The sequence below is a fragment of the Malania oleifera genome, chromosome 9, assembly GCF_029873635.1.
Source record: "Malania oleifera isolate guangnan ecotype guangnan chromosome 9, ASM2987363v1, whole genome shotgun sequence".
In the NCBI taxonomy this organism is placed as follows: Eukaryota; Viridiplantae; Streptophyta; class Magnoliopsida; order Santalales; family Ximeniaceae; genus Malania; species Malania oleifera.
In genome coordinates this window covers 90,459,367-90,480,188 of record NC_080425.1, presented here as the reverse complement: position 1 = coordinate 90,480,188, position 20,822 = coordinate 90,459,367, and the positions used below count along the sequence as shown (strand labels likewise).

Here is a 20,822-nt window from a genome sequence, read left to right as displayed (position 1 = left end):
TCACGCTGTAAATCAGAAAAGGAGAAAATTTTGAAACATTCTACTGCAAAAGCCCACAAGGAGGCCATATACCGAGCCCTATTATCCCAAAAGCATAATCAACAACATCCTCTTGCCTGAAAAAAAAAAAGAAGATTTCTGCTCCAACCAAGTCCCCCCCAAAACTGCAAAAATTGTACACATCCACACCACCAAACCTTCTTTACCCCTTCCAAAACCTGAAAAAGAGATGGCCAACAAATCCTCCCCTCACTTCAGACACACCCAACTCTCTCTAAATAATCCAAAAGGATATTACACACCCTCCAAGAAAAAGAGCAATGAAGGAACAGGTGATAAGTAGACTCTGAATTTTCAACAAAGAGAACATACATCTGAGAGATAAAGCCTTGTAAGCCCTCCTTCTCTGCAGCAGATGATAGTGTCAACTCTATTAAGAACAACCAACCAAATATAAGCCTTTATCTTAGAGGGGACTTTAGCCTTCCAAATAGATCTATGAGGTGGGAAAGACACGTTTTTATTGGTTAAATGCTCTAGAAAAGATTTACAAGAATACTCCCTAGAAGAATAAAGAATCCTTTCGGAAAGAAGCCTACCATCCAACAAACATAATAAGTGAGCTCCACACCTCCCTATCACTCTATCAGTAAGAGCCCTACAAAAATGGAAATCCCAAAATGAACATGGGCTTTTCAGAAAATTAACATGAATGTCTCAAAAAAAGAACCTCTATGGCTTTTCTGAAGTGTTTCAAATATTTTTTTTTTTTGGTCTTGATTTTTCACAAAATTAAAATGGATGTCTCAAAAAATAACATCTACGGGTTTTCTGAAGTGTTTCAAATATTATTTTTTGGTCTTGACCATAAATCAGTAATTCAGTACGTCATCAAAGCAAACAGCCACAAAAGAACCAAGAAAAGGACATAATACCCGTCATCACTCATATAAATGGGCTAGGCCCATTTGATTGACAAAAAGGCATCACAAACCATTCATATAATCCATTTGATGTCTTGAATGCAGTTTTCCATTCATCCCAACTTCAAAGCCTAATTAGATGATAGCTACTTCTCAATAGGAGGCAATACGTGTCAAAGATTTTGTTAATGCTTGACTGTCCACACTCCACACACCTGCTCCACAACCCGTCCTTCTTTGAAGTAAGCCAGGCTGGTGCCACACAAGGTCATTTACTCTATTGCACCAGCTCCATTGCAATTAGCTACTCAATTTTTATTTTTTATTTTTTATTTTTTTTAAAAAGATGTAACAGGAGAGAGAGTGTGCAATTAGAGCACGGATATTAATTCCTTAAAAAGAAGGGGAAAAAAAAAAAAAGCAAAAACGAAAAGGAAAAGATAAAAAATTAAAATTAAAACATAAAAAACTAAAATCAGCCAAGAAAACCCCTCTTTAAACCCTTCCCAACATAGTTCAACAAACACTTCAAATTTGCTAGTTCTCTCTGACCCTTCTACACCTTAGATTGACCACCATCAAAGGCCTAACTTCATTTCCTCCATTATTAGACAAAGGGAGGCCGCCCACATCATCCAAAAAACTCTAGGATTGAAGGTCCTTTTCGTGAATTTCTTGTGCTGGAGGGCGCAAAATTCCATCTTTTTACTTTTGCTCTGTGTTAGAAACATCATCCTTGAAATATTGATTCCATCTAAACACTTTTAGGAGGAAGCGACACATAAGATAAATCCCCAAGATGATCAAAAGAAGAGTCGGAAGAATAACCATGCTGATCCCGAATTTGATCTAAAAAGTAAGCCCCTATCACAATCAAAATCACTACTGCCAGCACCATCATCATCCGCATCCCCCATATCTTACTAGTCTTGCAAGTATTAGCCCTCTTACCAATTGCTGCCTCCACTAAACCTAACACATCTTTTGAATCTCTCTCAAGAAATTTTTTCCCCCCTCACTTTATGAATCTCGATTTTCTTCAAGATTTTTCCTTGAAATTCCTTACAGTGAACATAAACCTTTAGACTTCTCAAATAATCTGAATTTGCTCCCTTACCAGCTGAAATTCCTTCCAAACCAACAAAATCCTGAATTTCATTCTCACAAGAACTAATATTTTTAGAAACATCTAACCCAATTTCTTCCTCAAAACCCTGCCCACAAACATTCTTCTTTTGAACAGGAGAAAAATTACCCTCAAGAATGAGTAAGGAATCAAGTAGAGAACCAAGAGCGCTCGGTTCTCCGCTCGATCCCTTGCTCATGGTAAGCCACTCACTCTTCCAAAAATTGCTACTTTGAATATCTATTCCTTGTTTGAAAATGTTGGTTGGGATGATTTTCTAAGTCTTTTTGAAAAAGTTAACGACTCTATAGCATCAAATTCTACAAGAACCTTGTTGTGAGTTCTGACTATCAATCAGTGACCTCCAAGGTCCAAGGAACCTCCCTTTATCTTGATAGGCCCATCATTTGTCGTTTTCTAAATGTAGTAGATTCCGGCCTCCTTTATTACCATTCATCTCACAGGGGAATCATCAACCCTATCCCCCCTCGTCACGGAGTCTATGCCTACCTTGCAAATGTCCATTGACTTTGAATCTCCTGAGTGTGTCATCGCCAAAATTCACAATGTTATCCCTAGATGGGATTTTAAGTCAAAATCCTTTATGCTGTAGTTAATGGCATCCAACTCCACCTAGGGCACATCATTCTAATTTCTAAACAATATGATTGATTGCTTCCAATCTTCCTTGGGTGCCATTTATTGCTTGCCTTATGGTATGCTCCTTACCCATATTTTTCGCTCTCGTTAGGTGCATGAGGTCGAGTTCTCTTCCAACGTACCCAAAGGCCTTGATGTTGAGATTGCATTTTGTATGCACCTTGACAAACTGCTCCTGTCGACCCTATTGGTGGTGAGGATCCTATTGAGGCAAGTGATGGTGGTGACAATATTAACGGCTTTGTGCTTGTTACTTTCTACAAGGTTTAAGTCATTGAAGTTGAACAAAAGTTGAAGAATTGAGAGAAGATGTTGAACACTTTAATTGATTCATTTGCATTGTTTTTCTCTCAATTGTAATGCACTTTAATGTGTAAACTTATGAGAAAATATAAGGCATAACACTAAAGGACTTAAACTGGCAAATGGAAACAAAAGGAAGATCGAACCCCGAACATGTGTCGGGCAGTCGATCAGCCCTAGGGGGCAGTTGACTAGCTCGGGTAGGGGCCAGTGACGGTTGACTAGCCCTTGAAGGTGGTTGACTGATCTGGCAGCCTTTGCTTGCAGCGGTCACTTTTCCCTCTTTAACGCTAGTAAGCAGTCAACTAGTTTGACAAGCCAAAAGGTTCCAACATGTAGAAAATGGCTAATTTCATTCAAACTCTCTATCTCCAAAGCCTTAAGCACATAAGAGAACAGAATTATATTGAACTACCGAGTGTTTTTTCTTTTCAATACTCTCTTTGTGCTCAAAATTGTTTATTCTTGAGAGAAACTCTAGAAAACTCTTTAGCATACATTTGATTATTCTTTCAAAGTTTATATTGTGAGCTTGAATTGTAAATCTTCTCCATGAGGAATTTGGGTTGTATGCTTTGTTGTTTTGGTTGCCTTGCCTCCGTTAAAACAAGGGATAGCAACTGGTTCTTTGCTCTCCATTAAAACAAGGGAATAGTGCAACCTCAAGACAATTGATCTAGAAAAAGTGGACATTGCAGGGAGAGCTGAACCACTATAAAAGTGTTTGCATCACACTTCCCTTCTCTCTTTGATTCAATTGCTTTTATATTTGTGTATTTGCTTGCTTGTTTTAATTTGCTTTAAATTTTGATATCAAGCACTTTAATTTTACCCAATTCAAACCCCCCGCCTCTTGGGTTGCCTTTGGGCCAGCATTACACTGGGTTGTCTCCTCCATCAAAATGCTATGTAAAAGGCCTCCTGCCCTTTGCAAAATGAGCATGTGTTTGGTTTAGCCAGATGAATCATATCTTGATTAAACAATCACAACCAACCCAACTAGACATGACAAGAATCCAATGGAACGATATCACACCAAACTTCCTTTTTGTAACTATTACCCTTATTGAATTGAACCGAACATCTATAAGTAAGGAAAACTGCATTACCTTTAAGAAACCAAGCAATCTTCCATGAATGAAGATGCTTCTTGACCACTCTCTTCAATTTGTCCATAGATAACACCACACATCTTTCCTCCACAATTGTTACAAGTACCAAATACATTATCTCACTTCAAATCTTCAGATATTTACACCATAGGAACTGTCAACACATCTAACCACCAAATTTTCACCCTGTACTGGTAATAATCAATTTCTTCATTTCTGTAGGTAAGAGAACCTGTCTGCACCAACGTTTATAGCAGGTGGGGAAGCGTGCTACTCCAAGCACCACATTTCAACTCTTAATTGACCCATACTTCAGTCCTCCCTCATGTAGGTTCATTGCTATCATAAATTGGCAAACAATCTCTATTCCAACAACTGCACTGGAATCAGAGTTGAACCCCTAACCCTGGCTCCAATATCACTTGTAGGACCAAGCGCTCTGTTTTGAGCCACTGTCTGCACTCCCAGCAGCACCAGAACATACAAGTTGCTTCCTTTTTTCAACCTAACTACATCCTTCGTGGTACTACATGCTGTACTGCTTGTACCTGTAGCTAGCTGGCCTGTTTTTTGGGCTCTCCAAACACCTTTTCCCCATTGCATGGCAGCAATCTGAAGCCATAGCATAAGATGTCAAAAGTCCCTTGGGACCACAGCAAGCCACTACTCTTCGACATAGAAAGCACACTAGTATGCATCCTACCGTTTAGTCAGGTGATAATCCCTGCCCCATCTGTCGTCACATACAGCAAGCCTTAGTCCAGAAAAATAACATTCTGTAAGCTGTTCATCCATTTCACTGGGTCAAACTTTTGGGGACAAATTATGAAGTTCATCAGATAATTAGCCGAGAGGAACAGTTTCCTTAGTTTTTCCTTCATTAAAACCCAAATCTGGGCTTCCTTACCTAGTATACTGCTCCTCCATCTTTCTCCACCATTAAGCATTGGGCTTTATGCTCACCTTCCAGTACAACATGGACTCTTACACAGTTGCATGACCACTACGCACATTTTGCATCTCTTGCATGATTTGATCCATCATCCTCTGCATACTATCTCTTGGTCTTGCTTTAACGAGCAAACACTCGCTGCCATAATAATACATGGAATCAAACCTAACGTAGGGAAACAAGCCCTAACCAACATTTTTTTATAGCAACAAAATATATTAAGAAAATGAAGAGAGATAATTACAACCAAGAAGAGGACAAGAGATCCTCATAAACAACAAAAATACAAAACCAAGCCTTAGTCCCACTAAGTGGGGTCGGCCATATGAATCCTTTTCCGCCAATTTATGCGATTATGGACCATTTCTTTTGATAGATTTAAGGATATTAAATCCTTACTCACTATCTCCTCTCAAGTTATTTTAGGTCTACCTCTATCCCTTCTACTGCCCCCCACAGAAACTAAGTCACTCTTCCTTACAAGTGCACTATAAGGCCTACGTTGCAAGTGTCCATACCATCTGAGTCGGCCCTCCCTTATCTTATCTTCTATAGGAGCTACACCAAACTTACCACGAATATGTTAATTTCTTAATTTATCTTTCAATGTTATACCACTCATCCATCTAAGCATTCTCATCTCGGAAATTTTTACTTTTTGGATATTATGTTTCTTCGTCGCCCAGCATTCCGATCCATATAGCGTAGCTAGTCCTATAGCTGTCCTATAAAACTTCCCTTTCAATTTTAAGGGTATCCTACGTTCACATAGCACACTTGAAGCACTTCTCCATTTTACCCAACCTGCTTTAACTCTATGCATTACATCATTTTCAATTTCTCCTTCAACTTGCATAATAGATCCAAGGTATCGAAATCTACAAGTGTTATTTATTTCTTCATCATCAAGTTTAACTTTGTCTCCAATATTCCTCTTATCATTACTAAAATTACATTTCATATATTCTGTTTTATTTCTACTCATCCTAAAGCCTCTAGATTCCAAAGATTCTCTCCAAAATTCTAACTCAGCCTCTAATCCGTCCCTAATTTCGTCAATTAATACAATATCATCTGCAAACAACATACACCATAGAACCTCCTTTTGAATACTCTTAGTCAATTGGTTCATCACTAAAGCAAAAAGATAAGGACTCAAAGCAGATCCTTGATGTACACCTATGGTAATTGGAAATTCTCTAGTTTCTCCATCTATAGTCCTTACACTAGTCATTACTCCATCGTACATATACTTAATGACATCGATATACCTACAACATACACCTTTTTTTTTCTAAAACCCACCATAGAACTTCCCTAAGTATCCTATCATATGCTTTTTCAAGGTCAATAAATATCATATGCAAGTCCCTCTTCTTTTCCCTAAACTTTTCCATTAATCTTCTTAAAAGATAAATAGCTTTTGTGGTAGATTTCCCAGGCATAAAACCAAATTGATTTTCTAAGATCATCGTTTCTAACTTTAATCTTTGTTCAACTAACCTTTTCCATAGTTTCATCATATGACTCATAAGTTTAATTCCACGATAGTTATTACAATTTTGAATATCTCCTTTATTTTTGTATATAGGTATTAAAGTGTTTTTCCTCCATTCATCTAACATTTTCTTAGTATTTACAATTGTATTAAATAAATTAGTTAACCATATAATTCCGTTATCACCCAAGCATTTCCAAACTTCAATTGGGATATTATCCGGTCTCATAGCTTTCTCATTTTTCATCTTTGTTAGTGCAAACTTAACTTCGTTAACTATAATTTTGCATATAAATCTTATATTTTTAGTCTTTTCCTCATTTGACAATTCTAAGTTTAAGCCTTCTATTTGATTTTCGTTAAACAACTTACTAAAGTAACAACTTACTAAAGTAACTTCGCCATCTTTCTTTAATAGCTTCGTCCTTAACCAAGACAATATCATCCTCACTTTTAATACATTTTACATTTCCTAAGTCCTTGCTCTTCCTTTCTCTAACTTTAGCAAGTTTAAATACATCTCTTTCCCCTTCTTTTGTACCTAATCTATCATACAAACTATTAAATGATCTATATTTAGCTTCACTAACGGCCCTTTTTGCATCTTTTCTCGCCTCCTTATATTTTTCAGAGTTATCTCTGTTTTTACATTTTTGCCACGTTTTATACCAAATTCTTTTTATCTTTATGATTTTTTGTATATCTTTATCCCACAACCAACTCTTTTTTCTATTTGAGAATCTTCCCCTTGATTCACCTAAAATCTCTTTCGCTATCTTTTTAATAGAGCTAGCTAATCTACTCCAAAGAGTATTTGTATCTATCCCATCCTCTAAAGTCCAATCCCCATCTTTGATCATTTTATCTTTAAATTTTATTATATTTTCTCCTTCTAGGTTCCACCATCTAGTTCTTCTACACTGGTTTATTTATCCTTTTTCTTCCATTTTTTAATACATATATCTAACACTAAGACTATGTTGTGTGGTTAGACTTTCACCTGGAATAACTTTACAATCCTTGCATGATAAACGATCTACCCTCCTAGTAAAAAAAAAATCTATTTGACTTCCATTTTGTCCACTTTTAAAGGTTATTAAGTGTTCTTCTCTCTTCTTAAAGCAAGTAATCATTATTCTAAAATCATATGATATAGCAAAGTCTAAGATCATCTCCCCAGACTCATTTTTGCCTCCATATCCATATCCTCTATGTATCCTCTCATAATTTTAATTATCTCTTCCAATGTGTCCATTCAGATCTCCTCCTATAAATATTTTCTCAGTCCCTGGTATGCCTTGTATAATACTATCCATATCTTCCCAAAATTGTCTCTTAAGATTTTCTACTAAGCCAACTTGAGGAGCATAAGCACTAATGATATTTATTATCTCTGGTCCTAATACCATCTTGATTTTTATAATTCTATCCCTTACTCTAATTACATCCACAACGCTATCTTTTAAGTTTTTGTCTATAATAATCCTTACTCCTTTCTTATGTTTTTCTTTTCCAGTGTGCCAAAGTTTAAATCCTGATTTATCGATTTCTCTAGCTTTCTCCCCCGCCCACCTAGTTTCTTGAAGGCAAATTATATTAATTCTTCTTCTAATCATTGTATCCACAATTTCCATGCTTTTACCCGTAAGAGTCCCTATATTCCAAGTTGTTAATCTAATCCCAGTTTCCTCATAGCAGGACAAAAAAGAACGAAAGGAAAAAGGAAATAAAGTCATAGCAAAACCTAACAATTCCTAAGTAAGAAAAGCCTTCTTTAAGCCCTCCCCATCGTAATTGACAAGAGCACTGTAGTCTTGTTAATTCATGGTGTGCTCTTTTTGCTTCTCTCTTAGAACCATCCAAGAAAACTTCATTAGCTCTAAAGATCAACCAACCACAATCCCATCTCATTCAGACATTCTTTAACATTAACGTCTTGTGCACTAACCTCCTCCATAGGGTTAGGTAAGATCCCATTCCTACACTGATTACTCACTACCAATCTACACCCAATCCCCCCTTCCTAAAACAAACAAAAACATCCTGCAAACCTTCAAGCAAAGAAGGACGAACATAAGAAATATCCCCAGTGCATCAGAAGAGCTAGAAGCAAAACCAAAATGTTTTTGAAACTCATCCAGCAATAGACCATTGCCGCAGGCAAAACCACTGCCATACATGCAATATATTCCGAAATATCACCCCACCTCTTTTTTACTTCTCATTATGATTTCCTCTATCCTTTTCTGAGTCCGAATTAGAGTAGTTCTGAGACTCCTCAACATAAATATTCCAGACGAACCTTTTTTAGAAAAAAAAATTAATTCACATGCAAGTTTGAGAACATACAATTATTAACAAGAATTTTTTTTTTTACCACTTCCCTTCTTCCCCACTGCCTAATGCTCATGCACTTTCATATCCCTAGGTGTTAGGATCTTAGAATTCTGCGACCCTAACCCATGGCTTTGGTGTATGATTATTAACTTGAAGGTATGGTTGGTAAACCTAGATGTGACCATGCAGTGGTCATGAGGATGGTTTTGGTATGACACTGTTTTGTTGTTGTTGGTCCGAATAGTTCTAATTGTGGTGTTCTCGAATCTAAGATGTTTGATCACTAGATCCATGGTGGTTACTCGTAAGCACCTAAGAATACTTCGGAGAATGATTCTTACGGGTACGCTAGGTGTGCATCCTACCTCCCTCTGTATCCTTGTGGGTACTAAGTGAACAACATTGAGGAGTCCTTAGGGGCAGGCTTTTGACATCCTTAAAGGATTTCTTGGGCTTTCTTGTGGGACTGGGAGCTCCACGGATGTTCCATTTAGGGATGGGATCGTGCAAGTACTCTAGGTTCAGAGGTTTGCGCGTGCATCCTTCTTAGTCATCGGCTATATAGTTAAGCAGTACCCATTGTCATAAATTTCCACTAAATTGATAAAATTTCCATCGAAATTTGCAATTTTCGTCACCCTCAAAATTGAAATGGTAATCGATTTCTGTCTTGCATAATTTCAATAAAAATCTCAATGAATCATCCAAAATTTATTGAAATCTCGAAATTTTAGTGAAGCCTGTCGAAATTTTAACTTTTATTTTTATCAAAACAAAAGATTATTACAATTTACAAGTGCTTTTGAAATTATATGAAAAAAATTATCTTACAAATATGTTTGGTACACATACTATATTACAACTTTTCTACCTCAAACACAACATAGATGTATTTAACTTGTAATATATTAGTCCTAAAACTTACCTTATTATATTTTTTAACCACTTCAAAAGTTTCACAAAGAATTCCAAGCTTTACTATTGATTTCCCTTATTTTTTCAAATCAAAATCAAAATTTCTGCACTTTTGGAGCTTCGAAACTTGAATCGAAATCGAAATTTAAGACCTTGGCGAAATTATCTACGACCCTAATTATGCTGAGGGGAAGAGAGTTACCCTCAATACTAGTGGAATGTTAGCTATTTCACTTACCGTTCGAATCTAGGTTACTTAGTGATGACCTTAGTCGGTACAAGGGAAGTCGAGTCATGAGATTTGACCATTGGGTTAAAAACTTGAGTGTTTCCTTGGATAAGAATTACGACGGCTCAGCTGGGCTTGGTGTAGTCTTGGCGCCCCACGAGCATGACTCTTTGACACTTTTGGAGGATTTTGTCCATGAATGATTCCTTTTGGCCATTGAGGATTCAACGTCCATGAAACTAGGCTTACTGCCATCTGCTATCCCAAGAAATATGCACCACCTCTGCTTGAAAACCACTTCCAAATCATTCCGCAAACTGACCTTCAACTATTTAAAGCTCCTTCTCCACCTGATTTTTTCCACCCTCAACATCTTCAACAACTCGATGAATAAAAAATTTTACTAGGGAGAGAGGCAAAGAGTTAAAGAAGAAAGATGAAGAAATGGGTAGATAAGATATCCTGCCAATACGGGGAAAAAAAAAGAAGAAGATAAAAAAGACAAACAAAAAAACAAACTAGAAAGCCAGAGAACAAAGATTACCAAACAGCTCTACAGGAGCAAAGCAACCTAGTCCTACTACAGATCTAACATATGTAGATGCCAAAAGAAATAATTGCTCAAACCTTTAGAAACGCGAGCAACACCACTCCATTCCAAGGATGCTGGCATTTCCCTCCAACCAAATACACTAGAAGATAGACAAATTTGAGCACTATCATAAATCCTCTCCATCCCCTTTACAAGCCCCTTGAACAACAAAGTACAAAACGCCCACAATGAGGAAGGGCACACCTGATCCTCTCCAAGAATGACACTCCAAAGGATCCAAGAAGAATGAAAATGTATGAAAAAATGAGAACATGTCTCTCCAATCTTAAAAAAAAAAAAGAGAAAAAAAAGAACATAAACATCACTCAATAAAAACTTATTAGGTCTCTGCTTCTGGAGAATGTCATTCGTATTAATTTTTTCCAACAGCTCTATCCACAAAAAAACCTTAGCATTAGAAGGGACATTGGCTCTCCAAATGAGAGAGTGAGGGCAAAAGGAGTAGCACTAGGAGCATGAGCCAAATGAGAAAAGAAGGATTTACAAGAAAATTCCCTTGAAGAATCTATGCCCCAAACTCTTCTATTCTCCCTCACTAAGTATCCTCACAAAGTGAAAATCTGAGAAGTGCCGACTCCCTTGCAATTGAAAGAAATCAGACACAGGGGAATCATGAAAAGAGGATAAACAATATAGATGAGGGTACATATTAGCCAAAGGAGCCTCCCCTAACCAATGATCCCCTTACAAATGGATTCTCACCCCATTGTACCAAACATGAAGGAAAAAGCGTGATAAATATGAGACAAATTTCCAAGGACTCGAATTGGTAATATTAACTCAAACTTTAGCAACCCGCAGTTCTGAAGAAGTCCAAATTTACTGCAAATTACCATATGCCAAAGAGAGTCAGGTTCTAAAGGGAAATGCCACCACCATTTCCCCGCCATGGAAATGTTCCTGGACTCCAAATTAGCTAGACCCAGAACTCCCTCCACTTTGGATGTACTCACAGTCACCCAGCTAACAAAGATGATCCCTGTCACACACTGAATCCTGAACACAAGAAATCCCTCTTTTGTATCCATCATAAGAGGATTTACCTTCTCCTTTCTCTGTAGAAGATGCCATTCTACCACTTGAAACATTGTGAGAGCATCACTGCTCCTTTCGCTGATTTCTTCGGCCATGAATTATGCAATAAGAAACCTCGTGGGCTTCTCTGCGACTTGGACCCCCACGTGTAGAATCCTCCTGAACTTTATTTGAATGCTGATCAGATCCGAGGGCTACTGCAGGAGCCTCCCAGACTCTACCGGCAGCATTTAGAATATGGGCCTGTTAAGTGGCCCAGCTGGGAAATAAATGAGCCTTCCTGTCTTCCAAATGATCAGCCCACTTACAAGTTCCAACCAGTCTCAACCAGGTTTCATGTGAGTCCATCTTTAAAATAAATGACACACTTTATTCTTTCAGTAACTGGCACAGGTCCAGAACAATCATCAAGAAAATCTTCATCACGTTATCCACCTCAAGATAAAACCTTGCTGCTTTTGCCATATTCGCAGCCCCACCCGAAACCCTAGCCACCTCGTCTGTAGAATCCACATCACCTGAAAGAATTCATGGCTTCCGACGGTGAATGCCCAACCTCCAGCACTTGCATCCAAGGACTAAAATTTCAGTCAAAACATAAAAATTTCAATTCTTCAAGTTTCAAAGGCTGTTGAACAGAAACTCACTTTCAGATTCATTTTTGAAAATTCAGTAAATTTCAACCAAACTTTGAAACTTTTTTTCAAATTTCACTTCTATAGCTCAAATTAAAAATAAAGAGGAAAATTTTTGAAGCCCTAAACTGAGCATATGTCATCACTTCATCTTCTTCCTCTACCTCAAAACTCCAAAGAAACCCTAGCAAGCACCGCAGCTCCTTGCTCTCTATCTCTCACACAGCCACAGCAGGTGGTGAACAAGCGTCATCGCAGGCTTGCAGCTCGCAGCCTCCCTTGCATGCAGTCTCTGGACTGTTGCTGCTCCTGGTCCTTGCCTCCTTGTGTCGCTGTGCAACACTCCAGCACCCAATTGAAACCCTCTCCACCCTCTTTTACTGTTTTGCCCCTTCCTAAATCCCAATTTCGCTATGACCCTTACCCCCTTATATAAATGGTAACTTCTAATTTATTAGTTATTAACTTCTAAGTGCATAAAAATCACTTATGTAAATTAGTAAGAATTAACCCCTTATCATCATCATTATCTTTTTATGACCCGAAATTCCTGCCTGAGCAAGCCATTTAGACCTCCCCAAACGGCACCAAACCCGGGGATTGAAAACATTGTCATTTGCCCATTGACACATCCCTAGTAATTCACATCATCATTATCATATCATAAAATACTTAAAAATGTTCATACTGCCTTGCTTGCTTCACAATATGCAATTTATATACCCTACGTACTAAAAACTTGTCAACTATGCATTTTCTAAGTTTATTTTAATTAATATTTCCCAAAGTATCATTTGCCGTAAATTTCCTTTAGTTCTGTAAATCAAAATCAAAATTTCTTCACTATATGCAATTTATATACACTACATACTAAAAATATGTCAAATGAGCATTTTTAAATTTATTTTGATTCTAACTCATGCATAATCATCTATTTAATATTTCCAAAAGTTTCATTCAAAATTTCCATCATTTTTGATAAATTTCCATCATTTCTTAAAATCAAAATTTAAGTCCTCGCTTGCCTGCCACCACCACAATGTGAAAAAACCTGGTTTTTCTTGGCCAACACAACCTAGCTCCATAAAATATCACCTTGCTTACTTCCTTCAGCTTTACCACTCTTTTCAGCCAACACCATGTGGCTCCACAATCACTGAACTTGCCGACTTCCTTCACCTTTGCCATCAGCACCAGGAAGGAGATCCCTAACCAATGCACAGAACTCATTCACGAAGCTTCACTATCCATCAACTTTTGAGCCACCAGGAATAGACACATAAAAACTCTTTCTTTTCCAACCAACCCTAACTCCAGAAACTTTCCCACCTTGATTTATACGGTCACCATCCAATACCTCATGCTACCCTAACGAATACTTTGAAAATCCATACCCAACAGTCCTAAGATTGACAAAAACCATCAGAAAACCACCTTGCAGCAACTGAAGGGAATCTCAACCACCTATTGCGAGACAGATTGTGATCGAGAAAGAAAAGATAAGGACCCTTTTCCACTTATTTAAATCTCAGCTCGAAGGTCTTATCTAAATCTCAGCTCTCCTTTCATCTCCTACTGTCGCCATGGTGAAATCTTATGTGTGTGTGTGTGTGTGTGTGAGAGAGAGAGAGAGAGAATTCTTTTGTTATTCAAGTCTTTTCACGGTGATCTCACCATTGAAAAACAATGAATTGGTTCAAGGTCTGATAATTTACATGAGCCCTAACTAGAATTTTGATGTAAGATACAATAACAAAATAAAAAAGAGAACAAGAAAGATAAAAAACTCGGCCAAGGGGCAAGTATTCTGGAGTATGAAATATAAATCCAGGGGAAAATGTGCTTTCTGGACTTTTTATTTCAAAAAACTGAAAAAAGTGGGACTGCACGCTTACGTTAATCAAGTCCCTCGTACAGCATAATAATAAATATAAATATGAACCCTTGAAATAGGTTTAATATCTACCACACAACATAACACAAAGAAATAACTGAAAAAACAGAAAAGCTTCTACAAGAAAAAACCAAAAGTAAACAGTAGCCTAAACAGTGTCGAATGACAGTATTTCTACAGTGAAAAACAGTAATTAAAAAAAGAATTTAGACATTTGGTCCAGCATTACATGCTCCATTACAAACACATTTGAAATGAAAGCTTGTCACACTACCTTTTGAAGATCCTTTTTATTTTTAACATCAACAGCAACATAGTCAACAATGGCAGATTCTGAACCCTTTAGTTTGTTCGTATGTGTTGCACTTTTTATCATGTCATAGATGCTGCAGTATGGATCATTTGGTTGTATCATCTGAAAATCAGTAGTCAGAAGATGGTCAACAAAGTTGATTGTGAGAACGAGAAGAAATTTAAAAGCTTACCTGCCCAACATATGGTAGTCCATCTGAATCAATCAAAGAATGAGCAGACTTATCAATATTACTTCTTCTAAACACTCTCTGGCTACGGTCCAACTTGCTTTTTTGTTCAGCCAAGTCAATAGTTTCAGTCTGCATAAGAACAGATCATTTGGATAAGAAGAAATGTTTCTTCATGCAATAGAAGATGAGAGAACGAAAATTTAAATCTTGTTGCAATAACAAGGACAATTAAACTCAATACAGCTTGACCCACTTCAAGTTTTCATCCCAACTACAAAGAAATGTCAATATTTTCTGTCAAAATTACTTGACGCAAAGACAGGATCTGGATGGTCGAAAGATGAGAAAATAAGTAATCAGACTAGCAAATCTCACACAATGACACACCTCAATAAATGGCAGCATCCCAAGCATCACAATTGGTCCTTAAAAACAAACAATCTTTTGTTGAAAAAATCAAAAGAGAATAAAGATTAAAAATTTTGAAGTGGCCCGCTTCATAGAAAGGGCACTTTTCTACGTCCAGTTACATGAAATTTCCAATGTATTCGAAGACAAGGACGTGGAATCCAACAACAGATTCACAAAACTGTCACATGAAATAACAGACTAATCTAAGAATTGCATTATAGATTATCTTGAGTATTCGCAGTTGGAACATGTACACAATAGGTTGTTGTTAACCTCACAAATAACTAGGCAATAATGCAATTATGCAAAAATCGGAAAATCTAAATTACCTTTTCTTACTAGAGTTGTCAATGAAAGTTGGTTGGAGTTATAAGCATCTTAAGTAATTTTTATAAGTCAACCCAAGCATCCTCTTAGTTCATCTAAAAAACACCATAATAACTGAAGTTTACCAAAATTCAATAAAATATCATTCTCTTCCACAATTTTAAATGCTGGGGCGTAATTTTCATATTTACAAGTTAAAATCTCTCCAACAAATATTTTTTTTGTTTCTTTTAAGTTTTAACATCCAATCACAATGTATAACAAACCCTACATCTATCATTCTATATGGCATTAAGATTTTAATAGCCACAATTTTTTGACATTCAGTCCCACACATAATCATAAAACTGGTGTTTACTCCTACAAACATAAGTACAAGATGGAGTTTTGGTGGACAAAAGAAATTCAACACAAACCAACAGATAAACGCCTAACGCATGAGACTGGAAAGCATGACCATGATAGAATATGAATCCCACACTACATTTTTCTGCATACATTCCCAGAGAACTTGAATCCCATCTAACAGAGAAAGAAACAGAGTTGGATACTGTGCTGAAAAACAAGAACTAACCTGATATATTTGCCCACGACAAAAACCACGATCCACAGATGACTTATTCAAAATCATAGCATCCTCCATATCATATCTAGATAAGTTACAGATAGCAGATTAACAAATGCAAGATTATAAAGATATCCCCACATATCTCCCACAAATATCTGGAATTCTTACCCTGTATATGCCAAAACCGCAACAATCGCATTTGTCCCTAGTGGAAATTCGTCTATTTGGTACTTCTCATATGCATTTGTGCGTACAATGGGGGTTTGAGGAGTCTGCAAAGGCACTACAATATTCATTTCGTTGTGAAATAGAAAAAAGCAACAAAAAACATACACAGTAGTGAAGAATGAAGATTCATTAGCTAAGCAGGCAAAATCCATTTGTATCAAATAAATTGTCATTCCTAGAACATATCATATTGGACAACAGGATTTGCCTTAGTGAAAAAAAAAAAAAGGTTCAGTGTTTCCATTTCTTAGAGATAGATAATAGGGATAGGCAGCATAAGCTATATATAATTTATAACATGCACATATGGAGGGATTAATGCTGGGGTTCATTAAGAAGCTCATTATTTTTTTCAATCTGATTATACAGGATGGTATCAGTAGACTGATGGCGCATCTATGGCATGGCTAGATAAAAATTATCCTCTTCGGAAGCCAACAGCCAAAGTTGTGAGTTCTTCAAAAGCAAGGGGGTCTTTTTGTTCCAAGGGAAGGCGTTCTTGGTAGTTATTAAGACACCAATCCAATCAGTTGTCAGTTTAATCAGCTGTGTCCAAGGGTATTTTGGTAGTTTCTTCTAGCTGACAATGGGTCATAATTGTGAATCATGAGTCTTACTTGGTCAAGTTTTGGATATGGGTCTTAATAGTTGTATTTATTTTTTGTTTCTAGAAGTGTCTAGCTCCAAGTTAGCTTGGTGCTTGTACTAGAGCTTTAGACATAATGAAATGAAGATGAGAATCAGTGAGCTTTTGAATTTTGAGCAAGAGTGCATAGTGCTCTCTCTCAACACACGCACACACTAGAGTGAGCCACATGTGTTGCACATTGAATTGCATATTACACATATTACAACATACGAACAAAACAATACATATAATCCAAATTCAATATGTCTATTTTTAATAAGGATATGATTATTCATTGAACCTTGGGTAGATTTTATAAAATTTCTACAGAGGAGTTTGTATTGGAGGCATAATATGAAAATTAATATTTCACAAATTGAGTCTTGGTAGACCTAAAATAGAATTTTTACATCGTAGTTTCTATTGGCAATACGATATGAAAATTGACCTAGCATTTTGCACCAGATCTGATTTTGGTTTGACATGGAGCTAGAATACAAAGTTTAGATATATATGGCTTAATGATCAGATAGAATGCAACATGTGTTCAGGGGAAATAAAAAAGAGAGATCAAGATGGAATTTGGGATCTACTCAGTTGATTAATATCCATTAAATCAAGAATCCCTTTTGGAAACAGAGTTCTTGTTGAACTAAAATCCTTTTTTTTTTTGGGGGGGGGGGGAGGGAGGTGTGGGACAGTCTTGAAAATTGAGTAAAATAGGTATTTTTGTCTATAAAGAAGAGTCATACACAATCAATTATTCATGCTGTTATACTCAGCAGGTGTGCTTCAGTTTGTGTATTACTACAGTGATCTCAGGCTACCTTCCTCCAGACCTACTCCTACCACTAAAACCCTCCAATCGCATCAATCAAACCCTAATCTTCTCACTCCTGGCATTCCTGCAATCTGTCTCATTGCCGCCAGCCACTTCTTCTAGCCATAAGCCCTACCACATCTCATTTAAATTCACCAGAACACCTTTGTTAACCTCTTAGCTTTCAAATCCACCACATAAACATTGCAAGTTTACGTTTTTATGCTGAGCAGCATCATAGAATACCATTTTCGGCTTCAAGATCTTTCTATAATCGTATACCAGCTTCCTTGTGAGTGACATTTCTTCTGAAGCAACAACGCAGTCAGCAGTTTCTAATATTTCCACATTAAGACTAACTTCATTTTTTGTCTTCATTTTCTCCAATCATAAAATTTAGAAATGAGAGATCTCTTCCCAAGAATCAAATATTCAGACCATAGACAGGTTTGGACACCAAAAGAATATATCTTAGATGGATGATTTGCTCCTCTAATGGCAGATGTCTTGGGGGTTTTTTATAAAAAAAAAAACAAATTTAATTAACAGAGAAAGAATATACAAAGCCGAGGATAAGAAATTATCTCAAAGGACAATTAAGAAGACAAAAAAAAATCACAAGAAACTACCCAGCCATTCAAGCTGGAAATTTAAGAAACAAGCCCCCTCAAGGCATCATGCAAAAAAAGGCCCAAACAGAACCCAAGAACTGGATCCTATCCCAGAGCAACAACGCTAATGAGAGGTATGCATGAATCTTTCTTGGTGTGGATTTGTTAGCGTTGTCTCTCTGGGATAGGATTCAGTCTTGGGTTCTGTTTGGACCTTTTTTTGCATGATGCCTTGAGGGGGCTTGTTTCTTAAATTTCCAGCTTGAATGGCTGGGTAGTTTATGGTGATTTTTATTCGTCTTCTTAATTGTCCTTGAGATAATTTCTTATCCTCGGCTTTGTATATTCTTTCTCTGTTAATTAAATTTATTTTTTTATAAAAAAGCCCCCACATCTGCCCACAGAACAGCAAAAACTACACACCTCCACAATCTCCTTGAATCTTCCCCAAAACCTTTAAAAGAAATGAGCAGGAATCCCCCCCCCCCCCCTGATTTTGGTCAAACCCAACTTTCTCCAAAAAAAAACAAACAATGTAGAGCACATAACCCAAGCAATTGAGAAATCCAAAAAGAGGTGGGAGCAGTCTCAAAACTATCTGCAACATATTGTTGATGTTAATTCTACTAACCAACAATCAAATAAATACAGGTCGAAGAGCAATCCTAGAATCTGATCCATGAAGAAGGCTCTGAGCGAACTATGTTTCACCTTACCAGAAAGAGAAAAGGCTTATGAAGATAAGCTAAGCAATGTTGAGAGTAGGAACAAATGCCAATGAGGCTTCTGCAATGAGAGGTGATGGGGACAGGGGGAGGCAGGAGATGCAGTGGGCTATTTAAAAAACCTCAGCAGGACTCAACAAATGCTTGGAAGATGGGCTATTTAAAATGCTTGAAGATGGTGGAGCAAGTCTACAGTAATTTTGTTGCAGATGGAAAACAACCAGCTCAATGTAGCTGAGAAAAAGTACAAGGAGGTTGCAAGGGCAGCTGACTGACTAACCAACAAGCTGAAGGTAAGAAGGGTGACAATGCAAACCTGATTAACTTTCACTTGCAGTCCTGCACTTTCCAAAAGCAAGCATCTTATCAGTGCTCCAGTCAGAAGGTTTGTTGGAGATCGTGGACAAGGACAACCTCAAATAAGTGAAGCAGAGGATTGAGAAAACAGGGACTAGAAAGTCCCTACTGGAATAGAAGTGGAAGAAATGCTTGATGATCTGCCTTTCAGTTCCCCTAGAAAAATGAAGCAACAAAGACTCTAGAACAGGGGAAGTGCATGGAATGATTGCACATTGCTGCTCAATTGGTGGTATCTGGCAGACTGGCATCAAGAATCCATGAAGTTGGAGCGCAGGCCTAAGCTCAAAACTTTTAGCTTTTGCCCTGCTCTCTCCTCTCTGATTTAAAATCCAAATTGAGGCCTTCTATTCAGAGCAACCACGTGCTTCTCTCCACTATTTCAACCAAGGTACTATGGCCTATATTTCAGAAAAAAGGTTCAATGATTGAGAGTTGGAAGCTGTGATGAATTTATCATCAACTCTTTAAAATGTCAAGTGTCAGGTTAGTGCAGAAGATTAGATAAAATGGTAGGGGGACAGGAAGGGTGATTTCTCAGTAAGATCCTAGCATGAGCTGCTCAGTTAAGGTCGACAAAATAACTGTCCTTGGAAGGCTTTTTGGAGGCCTAATGCACCAAGGAAAGCAGCTTTGTACTCAATAAAAGCTTCTTGGGAAGCCATTCTCGGAGGAGATAACCTCAGAAAAAGAGAAATTATTCATTTCAACTGGTGTGTAAGTGCAATGGGGATGGAGGAAGCTCAAACAAGACCACCAGCAGAAAGACTACGAGAGATTTAGAGACTGATATGATAATGGCTTGGAATAATGTGGGTAATGCCATACACAGTTCAGTCTCTTCTGCATACTAAGAACCTAAAGAGTAGGAGCAGGTCAGTGAGTCAGTCTGGGAAGTGGTAACTAGAAGCCAGTTTTGTGTTTTTTATGCAACTGGTGTTATTTAAAATATAAATTAACAAAATAAGACGAATTTGAAACTATTTACAAATATGGGGCAACTTGCATTTCAAGATGCAGACTGCCTCGGGCCCACCTAAATAAGTCCAACATTTATGGGAGAAGTGGCCACCGGGCCCCAAAGCAAACTGGAATATCAACGATGCAGTGTAAAGGCCAGATGGCAAAGGTGATGACAAAGATGCCAACACAGAAGAAGAGGATGGTGTTGTCCTCTCAATGGGCCAGTTGCCAGAGGCCTGCTGCAGCCGCAGTTCCACCAGCGGTTTCAGTTTCACTGTTACAACTTACACCAGTACGAGAGGGTCTGTGTTCTTGTTCTCCTTGCAGTGCTTGTACAAGAGCGTCATGGTCTTTTTCTTCTCTTTCCAGTGCTTTATACTTCTCTTACAATGAGGCGAGAGGGAGAAAGAAGAGGAGCACTACAGCAGCACTGTGCCCGTTCAAGGACCATGAGAAAACAATCTCTT

At 37.5% G+C, this 20,822-nt stretch overlaps 1 protein-coding gene across 3 annotated transcripts in view; it reads right to left on the bottom strand.

Annotated features, from left to right (window-relative positions):
- The window catches only part of LOC131163682 (DNA-directed RNA polymerase I subunit 2), an 84,900-nt gene that overhangs the window by 23,871 nt on the left and 40,207 nt on the right, over nucleotides 1–20,822 (bottom strand). For all 3 annotated transcript variants that reach the window (XM_058120349.1, XM_058120351.1, XM_058120350.1), the window contains exons 22-25: nucleotides 16,192–16,295; nucleotides 16,030–16,105; nucleotides 14,718–14,846; nucleotides 14,507–14,647 (exon numbers count right to left, since the gene is read on the bottom strand). In XM_058120349.1, coding sequence (XP_057976332.1) covers nucleotides 14,507–14,647; nucleotides 14,718–14,846; nucleotides 16,030–16,105; nucleotides 16,192–16,295 — 450 coding nt within the window. The remainder of the gene's footprint in view (nucleotides 1–14,506; nucleotides 14,648–14,717; nucleotides 14,847–16,029; nucleotides 16,106–16,191; nucleotides 16,296–20,822) is intronic.